The sequence below is a fragment of the Barbus barbus genome (assembly GCF_936440315.1).
Source record: "Barbus barbus genome assembly, chromosome: 33".
In the NCBI taxonomy this organism is placed as follows: Eukaryota; Metazoa; Chordata; class Actinopteri; order Cypriniformes; family Cyprinidae; genus Barbus; species Barbus barbus.
In genome coordinates, this window is record NC_136761.1 from 20,585,827 (window position 1) to 20,598,088 (window position 12,262).

The 12,262-nt window shown below is 37.9% G+C and overlaps 1 protein-coding gene across 1 annotated transcript in view; it reads right to left on the reverse strand.

Annotated features, from left to right (window-relative positions):
• Positions 1–8,599, reverse strand: part of LOC306853240 (transcription factor COE1-A-like) — a 130,333-nt gene extending 121,734 nt beyond the window's left edge. The window contains exons 1-4 of the mRNA XM_079390498.1: positions 7,910–8,599; positions 7,002–7,158; positions 6,071–6,134; positions 5,119–5,174 (exon numbers count right to left, since the gene is read on the reverse strand). Coding sequence (XP_079246624.1) covers positions 5,119–5,174; positions 6,071–6,134; positions 7,002–7,158; positions 7,910–8,043 — 411 coding nt within the window. The 5' untranslated portion in view covers positions 8,044–8,599. The remainder of the gene's footprint in view (positions 1–5,118; positions 5,175–6,070; positions 6,135–7,001; positions 7,159–7,909) is intronic.
• Positions 8,600–12,262: the final 3,663 nt, after the last annotated feature.

The window sequence follows — 12,262 nt, forward strand, 5'->3', positions numbered from 1 at the left end:
AGGCTTTCTGAGAGGAAGCGGGAGGCAGAGAGAGCAGTTCAGGCCACACAAAGACGTCCTCTACACCACCACACATTCATTTCATATATAAGACCGGCTATTTATCACACAAAGCCCCTGCAAACAGACTCGGAATAACTCCATGCCGAGAACAGTATATAAGTGCCTGGAAAAAGTCTGAAACCAGTTTGTCAATTTCTCCTCAGAGGCAAACACAACAATGGTCGTGCATCCTCCTCTGGATTCGAGCTAGTGCAACAACAAGCATCTTTGGCTGGATTTTTCTGTAGCCCTTGACGTCATGGCTGTTGTGCAAAGGCAAAATTCAGCATGTTGTTTATGATACGATTGAACTTTGGTCTCTTAGAGCAGGGGTTTTAACCTAGCAAAAATATAAAATATATATACATGCACATATATACTGTAACAAAATCTATTTTAGGACTGTAAAAAATAAATGTAAATCTGCTGTGGAGTTATATTTATTGTGAAAAGTGCTGTACAAATAAAGTTGAATCTATTTTTTTTTTTTTAGGTATATATGTACCTTAGGGCTTATACATCTAAAATCACTCTAATAGTATGCAGAAAAATATACAGTGTACTATATTAGTAATTTAATAAAATGCTAAAACCAAAGTAAATAATTCCCAGATAATTCAGTAAGGTAATAATATAAATTAATAATATAATAATAATATAGGTAATAATATATATTTATTAAATACTATAGATTATGGGTCATTGACATAAAAAAATTGAAAACACCTTGTCTTAGACTATGATCAGTCTTGTGTCATGTGGGTTTGGTTCAGTTATGCTCAGATTTAGAGAAAACTTACAGTGTGAAAAGTAAAATTCAATCATAAAATATTTTCTTTTTCATTGTTGGCGTAGCAGTACTGCGATTTGCCCTTGTGGGACTTTGGTTTAATTAAAAGCAAAAAACGAACACTATTGTATTAAATATCAAGTTGCAATAAATACGTCTTTAAGATTACGGTGTAGGCCTATAGTAGTTTTGAATACTTTTTCTTTGCTAAAGATTTCACATTTTCAATGTGAGTAGACTTAATCACTGGGACCTTTAGGCCCTCAAAGCTTGTGTGTGTAAATATTTGCAAATGAGCAGCATTAAGTCTTTATGTGTCCTGGCACAGAGCGGCCATTCACGTCCTATCTGACATCATCAGAGTCTCCAAACAGCTAGTGATTACAGGAAATATCTAATATAGGAGATTTGTGTCACTTTGTTGCATGTCGTATACTTTGGGGAAGTGTTTCTGGCATGTAAACACACCCTATTCCGTAATTAACAGCAAAAATACATACACAAGCAGAAGAAACGGCCGAGACCTCCCTCTCTCCCGTGCAAATTTATTTAGGAATCTGCCTGAAGCTTAGCTCTAGAAAACACACACACAGTAACAGGCGAGCTACAGCTCAGAGTTACCAACCAGTTCCAGCCCAGCACTTTTCTGAACAAAGCCCTCCTTAAGGAGGGCCACGTCGCGCATGAAACATGCATGGCACTGTGCGCCGAGGTGTGTGTGAAGCTTTCATTAGGCCCTGATGCTGCTTTTAATGCATATTTTATATTGCACAAACTGCTCCTCAAATCTCGTTTGAGAGCCGCCAGTGCCGCCTTGAACTGACAGCCGCATCTGAGGCATGTAAACAATGCACTGTAAATACATGAAAACACATTTCCCTCTTTGTTACCATCACGCTAGCGTGTCAGCACAGTGTGTGTGCGTATTAAGCCTGCATATGTGATTCGCTTTTGTTCTGCGCTTCAGCTGTTGAGGGAAACAGTTGGATGGAAGGATAAAGAGCGAGAGAGAGAGTCTTTTACTGCATTGTCTTCATCAGATCTGTCACGAGCTCATGCGTTGATCACAGATACGGCCTGTCAGCTTGACACCCGCTCCATCTCTCCTCACCCGCGCCAACCGTTCCCCCACAGGCAAACGGAGAAAGCGTATATGGGTTTATTGGGAGTGTGAGCACAAGACGGCCGCTGAATATGTCAGTTTTATGCACTGAGTGTGAACTGTTTTGATCCTTGCAGCTCTAGCCCAAGTTGTTTAATTGTCTCTAATAGCGGTGCGTATGTACAGAAGCTAACTGTGTGGTCAGGCGACTGAACTTTACCGCCTTGCTAAGTGCTAAAGAGAAGTGTGTGTTGAACAGCTCTATAAACCTGCTCATCAGCCCTCCCGTCTGACACTGCCAAAGCCAGCACATGCTGAGTGGAGAGGCGCTCTGTAGCCTCTCTGTACAGAGTTATGGGGCTTTAATGGGAAATCTTAAACACATTGCGAGCACTCCTCAGCATATGTAGGCTGACTGCTCACCGCAGAGTGGTTTTGGACTGGGTTTTCCGAAAGGCATTTAAAGACCAGCTAACACTCTGTCATAACCTAAACCATGTTTCACGCTGACATGGATGAAAAAAAAAAAAAAAAAAACGACAGTCAAATGACAACAAGAGCATAAAAGTCTAAAGCGGAGCCAGACTTAAGGTATGCTCACATGCATGTGTCCATTGTGCATTGTCAGTAATTCTTTAATGTCACATGCATACAAAGCAACTTTCTTCTGGTCAATGAGTCAAAACATGTGACCAACTTGAGAATGTGGCAAAATCAGTGTTAGTCAATTTTTTTTACTAACAGAGACTGAATTTCGCACTCAAAAATCTGTTTAACAACAGTAAATATACCTTGCCCCTTAAAAAAGGTTATTGTTTGCAAATATGGGAACATTTGAGAAAGGGATTCTGGTAAACATAATGAAAAAGTCTTGAGCTGAGCGGCATTTACCATGTTTTTTGGACATTATACCATGATAATACCAAGTACCTACACTGCCAGAAAAACAATACACACAGAAAAGGGGGGGGGGCAAAATTGTACCTTTTGGGGTACAACAGCTTGTCACTGGAGCAGTACTCTTAAGGACATATTTGTACCTTTTTCACCCCTGTTAGGTACATATTAGCACCTTAGAGACGTAATACGTACCCTTAAGGTACTAATAAGGGTAACAAAAGTTACAAATATGTCCTTAAGAGTCCTGCTCCAGTGACAAGCTGTTTTACCCCAAAAGGTACAATTCTGACCACTTTTTTTTTGGTGTTTACAAAAGTTGTACCTTTAGGGGCCTGTCACTGGTACCCTTAAAAAGACAACTTTGTACCTCAGCGTGACAATATGTACCGTTTAGGTACTACTGTGAAAAGGTGCAGTTGTTCCTTTAACAGTACTGCCACACTGTCAAGCTGTTGTACCCCTAAAGGTACAGATGTTGTACATTTTTATATAACTTCCAAAGTACCATGTTTTACTATCTGATACTAGCTAGAATGTTGACTCGGCTGCCAAACTCTCTTTCACACACACTATCTCTCTTTCTCGCTCACTCAGCGGCACCACATCATTAACAGGTATGGCAGGGCCGTTTGCCACAGAAATAGCCAGTAAATCAGCCGGTAATATATGTGCACGTGGGAGACAACCCTGGGGAGATAAACGGCTTTTTATTGAGACACTCAGTGAAAGGCTGAGCCGAGGCCAGTCCCCCTGGCCACTGTATTTACCTCAGGGGTGTCAGAGAACAGTCTCTCTCCCTCAGCACAACGCTCCTGCCTTTCACCCACACATATAAATCTGTCCCACTATACACGCCGGCCAAACCGCTGAGCAGAGCGAGGGCAAGAACTAGCATCAGTGACAGCACCTAGCGTCTCGCACATAAACATTCGTGCAAAGGAAATTATAAACCACAAACAAATCACACAATAAAGAAAAGGGAGCTGAAGAACTGTTTGAGCCAAATGTAACATCCAGGGATTTTGTAGTAGAAATTTCGGAATAGAAAGAATATGAGTGAAAATGTAGTATTTGCTTTTTTTTATAAAAAAAAAAAAAAAAAAAAATATATATATATATATATATATATATATATATATATATATATATAAAATATATGTAATAATTGTAAAATAAATTTTAAAAATTATTACATAATTAATACATTAATTTATAGTTGTTGTTGTTTTTTTAAATAAGAACACATTCTGTAAAAGACTAAATGTTCATACTTTTAGACAAAATAAAAGTCAAATTAAAATAACTAAGATGAGTTTTAGTATTTCTCCACCCTCCACTTCTCGATAAGCACACATAACAAAGCAAAACAGTAGCAACACGGTGGAACATGCTAAGCATGCTGGCATGTTTAAATCAAATGATATACTAAGTGTTCAGAGCGTTAGCAGGTTATCTGTCTATTTTAGTTATTAATCAAAACAGCTTTGCATATTTATTTGATTACAAATGTATTCTAAATATGTTTCTCTCATTTATATTTATGAAATATACTTTGAACTCAAATGTATTGTCACGCATCTTGACTCGCAGCTGTAATCACTGTTGAATGCACTTCCCTAAAGTGTCTTCAAAACAACATTTATAGACAGAGATCATGGGAGAGGAAACGAGGGGACGAGTGAGAAAGAGAGAATGAGAGAGAGGGAGAGGCTGTTTCTGTTTTAGGGGGAAAAGGAAGAGCGCCACATATGAGATTGTGAGGTCACTCGTGTTTTCTCATATGAGTTTTTCTCCAGGGTTAAAGCTCTCAACCTGCACAGTTAATATGACAAGCTATAGCAACCTTCATACGTGTGCGTTCATAACAAACATCTGTTCCTACAACACATTTGAATATCTGCAAGTCACGCGCATACACACACACTCAAAAACTTATGCTGTTTAAACATCGAAAGGCACCGCTGGATAATCCCCTGTGACAGACAATGAATACAACTGAAAGTCTCTTTCTTTCTTTCCCTCTTTAGCTATCAATCTCACTGTCACACGTATGCACATAAATACATGCATACGCTCAGTCATCTTAAATGATGTCCCAGAGAGAGTATGTCATATTTAGACACTAACCGATCCTCGTGCCCCTGAGGCATGCTAGAGTGTGTAACCCCAAACTCACCAGGGTGCACGGCACACATGCACACGTTCACTCTCACTGCATATCACACACAGACTCTCACCAGATGATTCACCAGCGAACCATGGGGATTTTGAAATAACGTCCTACCTGTTTGGTCATGGAGTCAATCAGGCGTACATAAAAGTCCTGTTCTGTTCTGATGCCTGTAGAGGAGAGAAGATAAGTCCTCTTTAACTCACAATACAATGCAGGTCATATGCACAAACATGGATCAGAAATTAATCCGGCAGGTATATATTTATCATTCACAATGGCATGGCTTTAATACAACATAGATGCTTCAAATGTCTAGACAACCCAACCCAACATAGACTGCAGACAGTGTTAAAGGATTATGAAAAAATGGCTTTGGATGACACTCAAACTTATATACCCACATAAACTAAAAATAAAAATTGCTCTTAGAAAGAAAAAGCACAAGAAAAATTTACAGCTTATAAAATAGTGAAATAGACATAATCAAAAATAACAATTACAGGAAACGTGATTTTCAACAAAATAAAAAAATATATAGCCTATGTTAAAAACGTCTTAAAAGGTCGTTAAGGACTAGCGCAACAAATTTTCAAACGCCTGGTTGTCATTTACCACATTAGTAGACAGAAGAGAGTGTACTTTCATTATGGCCAGGCCATTAGCTTCCATCAAAAATGAAGTGCACATTTCTGGAAAACGCGTAACCGGAAAAGTGCACTAATGGGGATCGTTTTGTGTTTCATTAATGTTTAGCCTATAGTTAAAACGCTACGACTTTGCTGCATATTTTAATCTCTTTTGTTTGAACAATTATACGAATTGTTAAAACAGTATATTATTATTATTAGCATTATTATTATTATTATTATTATTTCAGGACATGATATTAATTTGAATCATTTTGATCTAGTTACATAATTAATTATTTATTTCTTAGTCACCCCTCCTTGTCATTCTTTCTGTCTCGCTGTCTTTTTATTTTATTCAGATTGTAGCGCTGAAGTAAATCCCTGATGTGTTTATGCAAAGTTCAGTGAGTCTTAGATGATGCGTTTCTTCTTACCGTTGCTGTAAAGAAGCTGCAATCGGTAATGGATCCCATTGTTTGTCTTTTCTCCGGTACTTTCCTGCAAAAATAAATTCGATGGTTAGCCAGAAAAAAACTATTTTTGACTATTTCTGAAGAGCCCCGTGAGTCAGACCGGCTATTCCCTTGCGGGCCAGGAGGCCGAAAAAAACTGCTAACGCACAAACGCCAGCCGAGGCAAAAAAAAAAAAAAAAAAAAAAAGGGTGCAAAATACATTTTCACTGAGTAAACGAACGAGTTAAAAATATTTTAAAAAAATAATAATAAGTATTGTGTATTATACAGTGTGATTTCACAATTTAATAACAATGTGCCCGGGGTATAGCCTGGACGTATACAAAGTGATTAAATATACAGTAAGCATTAATAGCCACATCTTTTAATGAAATCAGACACTTCGCTCACTATGATTAATTTACAAGTGCTTAAAACATTTTATTTGCGTGGAGTATTTTTATTAAAGCAGTATGTGGTCCTTCACAATAATAAAAATAACCTGTTTTTTAAATAGCATCTTGAAAGGGAATATTAACTTCATGACCTTAGGTTATCACTGTAATAGTTCTGCTAAATATAGCTAGCCTACAGATTTGTTAGTAAATGCATAAAGTACTGAAGGGAACAAATATAAAACGTGTGGCTCTCTTAAATTATAAAGGATGAATATGTAAAAAAAATATATATGTATAATTATTAAATGGAGGTTTTAAGGGATTCATGCAGAACAGTGATTTAATGCAAGAATATTAATTATTGTGTAACTTATAGGCAAATAAGCTTTCAACTTTAGGCTAATATCAGTGACATTTTATCTAGCCTACACTTTAATAATCATCAGAATCGACAAGATATGCATTTTCATTCAAATTTGCAAAAGCAATATGCAAAAGAGAAAGTTTGACTTGCCTTTTCTTTTTCAACAAATCCAACAAAAGAAGTTCTTTCAATTTCCACGGGTTGTCCTTGTCTGTCGTATAGCGCTAAAACGAAGTGGAAGAAGTTGGATTTGCGAAGATTTGAAGGAGGCTGCTTCTCAAAGTGTGCTCGAGCAAGACCCACTCCACTATGAACACATACAAGACAGAGAGAGAGAGGATAAAATATTTATATATGTATAATAAAAAAATAAAAACAATTGTTTTGTGATTCTTTAATTACAATTTCCTAAAAAGGATTAAAATGCATTTTTTAGTTCTCAAATTGTAGTGTAAAAGCTCTTGAAATGTACTTTTGACAGTTTAATAGTTAAAACAAATAGGTTACTTAAAAGTAGCCTGTTAATGATAGATTGGTCCTTTAAGAACAGTCAGAGAGACGTTGAAATTATTTTTATTCTAGCATAACAACAGATTGTTGTTAATAAATTATTAACCAAAAATAATTAATATAAATATATCTCAATCTAAGAACTCTGTTCCGCTGCTTATAACAAACTACTGGTCTACTGGATTGTCTTTCAAATTCAGTATTTAAAATTTAAAGCTACAGAATCGATGCAAAACTAGTGGTTGCAAAGTCACTCATGGCTGTTTTAACGTTAAAAATAATAATGTTAGAAATAGGCTAATGAAAACCCGTTTTAATGTGACTTGCACCTCAAGCATTCTGTGCATTGGTGCCAACAGCAGGCAGAAGAGGATGCTACGAACTTATCGCAGCAATAAATCGATCTCTTTGTCACCTGGTTATTAATAAGCAGATATCGCGCACTGATTAGGATGATATACAAGAGCGCTTTGTGTCGTCCCAGGATGATAAGCGCACAATATTCCGTCTAGCTGTTCCCGTAGCGCTGAAGACCGCCGCCGGCTTACCTCTGAGCGGCTGTGTTCGCATCCAACACCCCGGCACCCTGCATCCATGACCGGACAGCGTTCATCCCGGCACCGATGGGCTCCTCTTTCATACTACTCCCGCTCCTTTGAATGCTGTCTTGAATCCCGAACATGAAAACAGACTCCTGTCACCGTCTCAGTCGGCGCTTGCTTCTTTTGATCGCTCCGTTAAAACAAGGCAAGGAGAAGCGTATGGGTGAGCAGGTGTCACCGCGTTTGTCTCTATTAGCGCTTCCTCTCTGAAACAGAAAATAGAGCGACGTGCCAAAAGAAACGCGAGATGTCAACATCCAGGTTTGGGAACCCCATGCAACAAACAAACAAACAAACAAAAACTGCGAGATTAGACTGGAGGTCCCTTTGGTCTAGCGTGCGCAACAACAACAACAAAAAAAGTCTAATGTCACTTTAAGAAACAATAGGATCAAGAACGGGCTTCGCTGAAGGTTAGCTCAAATGTCATCATCCAGAGACTTTTTTTCTTTATTTTCCCCTCCTTTCCTTTCCTGTCTTTCTCCACAAAGAGTATTCTCTGATCAAATCACATGAATGAGCAATATGAAATCAACCAGGAGAGGTGGACCCTTGTGGAGACAGCTCCCTCGCTGTTCCCCTTGTTCAAACGGGAGTGATTTGTGTCCTTTCCCAAAGGAATCCGATTTGACTGTCTCTGGGAACTAAACACAAGCAAACTAACCCCAAAGGGAGGAAGAGGAGGAGGGAGTGACTGCGCACGCAGGGCCGCCCCCCAAACATAAGTAAAGCCGAACTACCATTAGCTGTCCACCCAACCACGAAGCCCGTCGCCTAATTAGATATCACAGCCGGCCCTGCCCACTTAGCGAGCGGCGTGTTTAGAGAGAAAACCAGACAGAAGTTATGCGCCGCGCGTTAAATGTCACGCAGCATCTAAACACCGGAGCGCGCGACTGAAGCCAAATTAATGTGGTTCACATGAACGCAGAATTTTTATTTATTATTATTTTTATTTTATTTTTACATTGTGAGGTTATTTTAGAAAAGGTACAGTAAATTTGTTTAAATACTGGACTAGTGTGAGGATTATTTAAGAACTTCAAGGGTTGGAAATTTCGGGGTGTTGAGGTTCGCCTCGAGCTGTTCAAGTTGTCTTTTGTCGCCTCTGACACAGTTAAGCAAATATCAACTATCCTAAAGACTTTTTAAACAAAAAAGGGAGCATTTTTGCTAACGTGATAAATAATGACAGTGTTTCTTTATTCCTTTTTGTTGAAATATCGATAATGATCCTAACACAAAGTGCTCAAGCAGCCTACTGTTGCTATGGTTACCTGCTAGGCTAACGCTGTTTCTGAGCGTCTGTTTACATCCAGGTAAATATTAACTTTTAAATACTTTTGTAATATAACTTTTTTTTTGGTTAGTGAAACAGCCCCAAGCAGCTGCGGTTATATTAGGATACTATTCTTAAAACACGTTAAGACCGCGATGAAGTAGACTAAACGGAGATCACCTGTCATCGAAATAATGAGTTTTATGTACGAGAGACATTAGCCATAATTATTTCATAATTAGTGTCATAATTAGTCTTTAAAATATTTAGTAAAAAGGTCGTTAGAGCAAAAAGTGAACTTTGTTTTAGATTTGTCAACAGATTAACTGTTATCAATTAATAGCCTAATAAATTAAAATGTATTACTAATATGATTAAATTATTTAATAGGCTACATTTAAAGACGCATATATTGTATTTAGAAACGCCATTGCTGATTTAAAAAAAAAAGTCAAGTAGATTGTATAATCCATAAAACATCTGTTCTGATAGTAGCATACTATATAAACTGGATAACTTAAGCCTACAGACCCAAACAGTTTAACAGCTGCTTTGTCAGATTCGATACAAAACGACAGTAATATAGCCTATACAGGAGTAAATGCTGGGAGCGCAAGACCACTTACATAGCAGCACTTTGTGTTTTTCATTTTTCACACAACAGCATTTTTGTTTTAGATTTAGAATGCGATTATAAAGCTTTATGATATTTTAGACATGTGCAAAAATGAGCATATGCATGCACGAGAAATTAATGTACTAGAGCTATATGAAATCCTCCACAGGCAGCGGACAGAGGAAGTGTACGAGTCCCGTCCAATCCAGTGCTGGTCAGGCAGAGGGGAATTCTGCTCCTCCTGGGTCCCTGTATATTTATATTCCCACACAACAGTTTAAAGTGACAGAAACTACACAAGCAGTCTCAGTGGAAACAATGTATTTGCATGTGTCCAAATAGAAACAGACCTGTTACTTAAAACGCTTTTTGTGCATCACTTAAACATAGCTTCGTGTGCATGTGTGTGTGTGTGTGTGTGTGTGTGTGTGCATGAGGGAAAAAAATCAATTTGCAATCTTAAAAAAAAAACACGTGCCTGTATTTACGATAATCTGATCAAAATTTGAATAATATAACTAATCCTATTGCTGACAGCGACAAATTCGATTTGATTTGTAAAACAGATGTCCACATTAATCACGCTGTCGTTGATGAGTACTAACCATATAATTGAATTGAATAAACATAAAATAAATAATAATTTAAAACAAAGTTCTTGTCACGTGAGATATTCAGTCAGTACTTTTATCAGTTTCAAACCATAAGGCCGCATGTCAACATTTAGGCTATAGCCTATATTTCTATTTATTTATATGTAAAAATGGTCTATTAGCACTGTTAGGTAGGCCTAGTTTTGATAAAATGCCGTAAATTCGTACAACATGAAAAATACTTATTTTTTCGCGTCAAGGTCAGAGAAAGCAAGCCGACTTAATGCACCAAAATATCCATTATTACCCTTGACTTTGTTTTCATCTCAGTTTGACGTTATAGGAAATTGAGAAATAGTTTCAGCTCCACGGTGATTATTACAACTGCTAAAATGTGTGCATATTTTGTGCATACTATAACGGCTAAGAGAGTCTGTGATTTGTGGAAAAGAAAAGAAATCTTGAAAGTGTTTCGGACTCCTCGGAGAATCGGACTCAGGAGACGTGTGGTTCATGGTTGGCAGCCCAACATTGCCATCTTGTGGCCACACATGGAAACACATTTGGGAAAAGAATTTGAGTAATGATAGTGTTTCTAAAAACCTTATGTACTCGCTCATGTTATTCCAAACCCGAATGAAGTTCTTCAGAGAAACGAAAAGAGATGCTAGGCAGAATTCGACGAACTGACAGACTCACTCATTGTTCACTTCCATTGCGTTTTTTTATATTAAATGGAAGTAACTGGCAAAGTCATTGAATTTTTGCTTAAACTGTCCTTTTAAAACACCAGAATTAAATTGTGATAGTAGGCTTACTTTTGAGTAAATGTATATTATAACAGAACCCTTATCAAGATTTAGGTCAGAATAGAAATATGATATTTTGCTGTGACACTTGACCTTAAACTGGCTGTTCCTTTGAAGGTCTTTACACACACACACACACACACACACACACACACACTGAGAGACACACACAAACCGAAATGAGTGGAGGAGAAACTCACACTCTAGGGGACTTGTGAAGACAACATAATTTATATTCTGGTTCCATGAGAAAAAGTACCTAGGGAATATCTGACCTTTCCAAAATGACTGAGTGCTTTGTTCTTGCGTTTCACATGTATTTTTTGTAATTTTTTTTGGTTTTTTGTTTTTTACACAAAGGTCGGAGTTCAAGGCTAACTTTGATCAGAAGGATAGAGAGGGGTTAAAGGGTAGCGTTCTTTGATTTGTTAATGTTTCCTCCATTCTCTCTTCCTGCCCCTCATGCTAAAGGGGGTTAAAGTGCTCGCACAGGAAAAGCAGATAAATGCTCACATCTGCCTGCACTGAGACACCTCACACTGTGCTCAAAAATACAGCAGGAATATGCATATGCCATAACTTTAAACTGTTTATCGCATTTCCAAGAGTTACATAGTTATGACTATAACGACTGCACAGGTATGGGGTGTACCTCTATAAGGGGGGAAGGAAAGCAAGTGGTCTTCAGACCTCTGAAAGATGGCGAATGGTCAGGAAGTGAGTGCATATCCTGTCTGTGTCTCTTCATCAGATGTTTTGATGGTTTCAGCACTTTGACATTACCTCAGCACTCAGGTGTGGGTCTGTTTGATTCATCACAGGTGGGTTTAAGAGCCCTGTAGGTCTTATTATGCTTCAGAAAGGCACTGTGAAAGAAAGCCAGGACAAATGTTTCACGGGATAGGTTTGGATTTATTCGGACATTCGGGCATATTTTACTGAATTCAGCTGCAATTCAAACAGAAGTTAGCCTTCACAGAACATCACACGTTTATGCTGTAT